Genomic DNA, 1,824 nt, shown 5'->3' with positions numbered 1-1,824 from the left:
AGGGCGGGGTTATGGGGTGGGGCTGGGGGGCGTGGTCATCACCCCATGGCCCCACCCCCTCCTCCCCCCAGGAAAGGCGCCCTATTGGCCACCAACGGCCTGGCCGTGGTGGGCGGGGCCCTGATGGGCGGGGCCAAGCTGGGCCCCACCTACATCCTCATCATCATTGGCCGCCTCATCGTGGGGGCCTACTCAGGTACCGCCCACCGGGGGGAGGGGCTTGGGGAGGGGCGTGGTCTCTGGAAAAGGGGTGTGGCCTGGACCAAAAGGGGTGTGGTCAGAGTGGAGGGGGTGTGGTCTGGGTGGAGGGGGCTTGGTCAGGATGAAGTGGGCGTGGTCGCGCATGAGGGGGACACAGTCCGGCCTGGAGGGGGTGTGGTCTAGCTCGAGGGGGCGTGGTCTGGACCTGGGGGCGTGTTCAGGTGTGGAGGGGGTGTGACCTGCACTGGGAGCCAAGGGGGCGTGGTCAAGCCTGGAGGGGGCGTGGTCTTGACTGAGGGGGCGTGGTCTGGACTGGGAGGCGTGTTCAGGCATGGAGGGGGTGTGGCCTGCACCAGGGAGATAAGGGGGCGTGGTCAGACCCAGAGGGGGCGTGGTCAATCCCAGAGGGGGCGTGGCCATTCCCAGAAGTGGGGCGTGGCCTGGACCAATGTGATACAGTGTCTGGACCAAAAGTAGGCGTGGCCTACCCCCCCAAAAGGGGTGTGACCTCCCGTCCCAACAAGGGGGCGTGGTCTGGGCCGGAAGGGGCGTGTCCGTGTGAGTAAGGGGGCGTGTCCCTTAGGGCTGGTGTCGGTGCTGGTCCCTCTGTACGTGGGGGAAGTGGCTCCGCTGCGGCTCCGGGGGGCCCTGGGGACCCTCCACCAGCTCGGCATCGTCATCGGCATCCTGGGCGCGCAGGTGGGCGGGGCCTACGGGGGTGGGCGGGGCCTGAGTGGGCGTGGCCTGCATGGGAGGGGTGTGATGGGGGAGGGTCTATATGGGAGAGGGGTCCTGGGTGGGGCCCTGGGGACCCTCCCCCAGCTCTGGAGCAACATCCAGGGATGCAGGTGGGCGTGGCCTACGAGGGTGGGCGGGGCCCGAGGGGGCGTGGCCTGCATGGGAGGGGTGTGATGAGGGGGTCCATATGGGGGATACAGCCCCTGACATCACAATAGAGCCCCTCACGTCACGATACAACCCCATGTCAGAATATAGGCCCTCATATCACGATATAACCCCATGTCGCGATACAGCCCTGATGTCACGATATAACCCCGTGTCGCGATATGGCCCCTCGTGTCACTATATAACCAGAAGTCATGATATAACCCCGTGACACCACCATAGAGCCCCTCATGTCGCGATACAACCCCATGTCACAATACCCCGTCATGCCACGATATGACCCCAGGTCACGATACAGCACCTCCCGTCACGACACAGCCCCTGACGTCACGATACAACCCCGTGTCATGATATAATCTCATGTCATTATACAGCCCCTCCCGTCACGACGCAGCGCCTCACATTGTGATATAGCCCCATGTCACGATATAACCTCTCATGTCGTGATACAGCTCGTCGTGTCACGATATATCCCCAGGTCACGACACAGCCCCTCACATCACAATATGACCCCAGGTCACGATATAACCCCACGTCATGATATAACCCCATGTCACAATATAACCCTCTGTCACAATACAACCCCTCATGTCACGATACAGCACCTCACATCATGATATAACCCCACGTCACGATGTAACCCCATGTCATGATAGAGCCCCTGACATCACGATACAGCCCCTCACATTGCGATATAACCCCATGTCACGATATAAC

The 1,824-nt window shown here is 61.9% G+C and overlaps 1 protein-coding gene across 1 annotated transcript; it reads left to right on the top strand.

Moving 5' to 3' along the window:
* Window positions 1-71: 71 nt before the first annotated feature.
* Window positions 72-919, top strand: LOC113980448 (solute carrier family 2, facilitated glucose transporter member 4-like; the record flags this gene model as incomplete). The annotated part of the gene is made up of 2 exons (XM_027707663.1): window positions 72-196; window positions 785-919. Coding segments are annotated over 2 exons (260 nt in total), but the record flags the coding sequence as incomplete, so codon positions are not given.
* Between the last annotated feature and the right edge of the window lie 905 nt (window positions 920-1,824).

Source organism: Neopelma chrysocephalum, unplaced genomic scaffold, assembly GCF_003984885.1.
Source record: "Neopelma chrysocephalum unplaced genomic scaffold, ASM398488v2 Primary Assembly neopelma1_94210, whole genome shotgun sequence".
NCBI lineage: Eukaryota > Metazoa > Chordata > Aves > Passeriformes > Pipridae > Neopelma > Neopelma chrysocephalum.
This window is presented reverse-complemented; position numbering and strand designations above follow the sequence as displayed.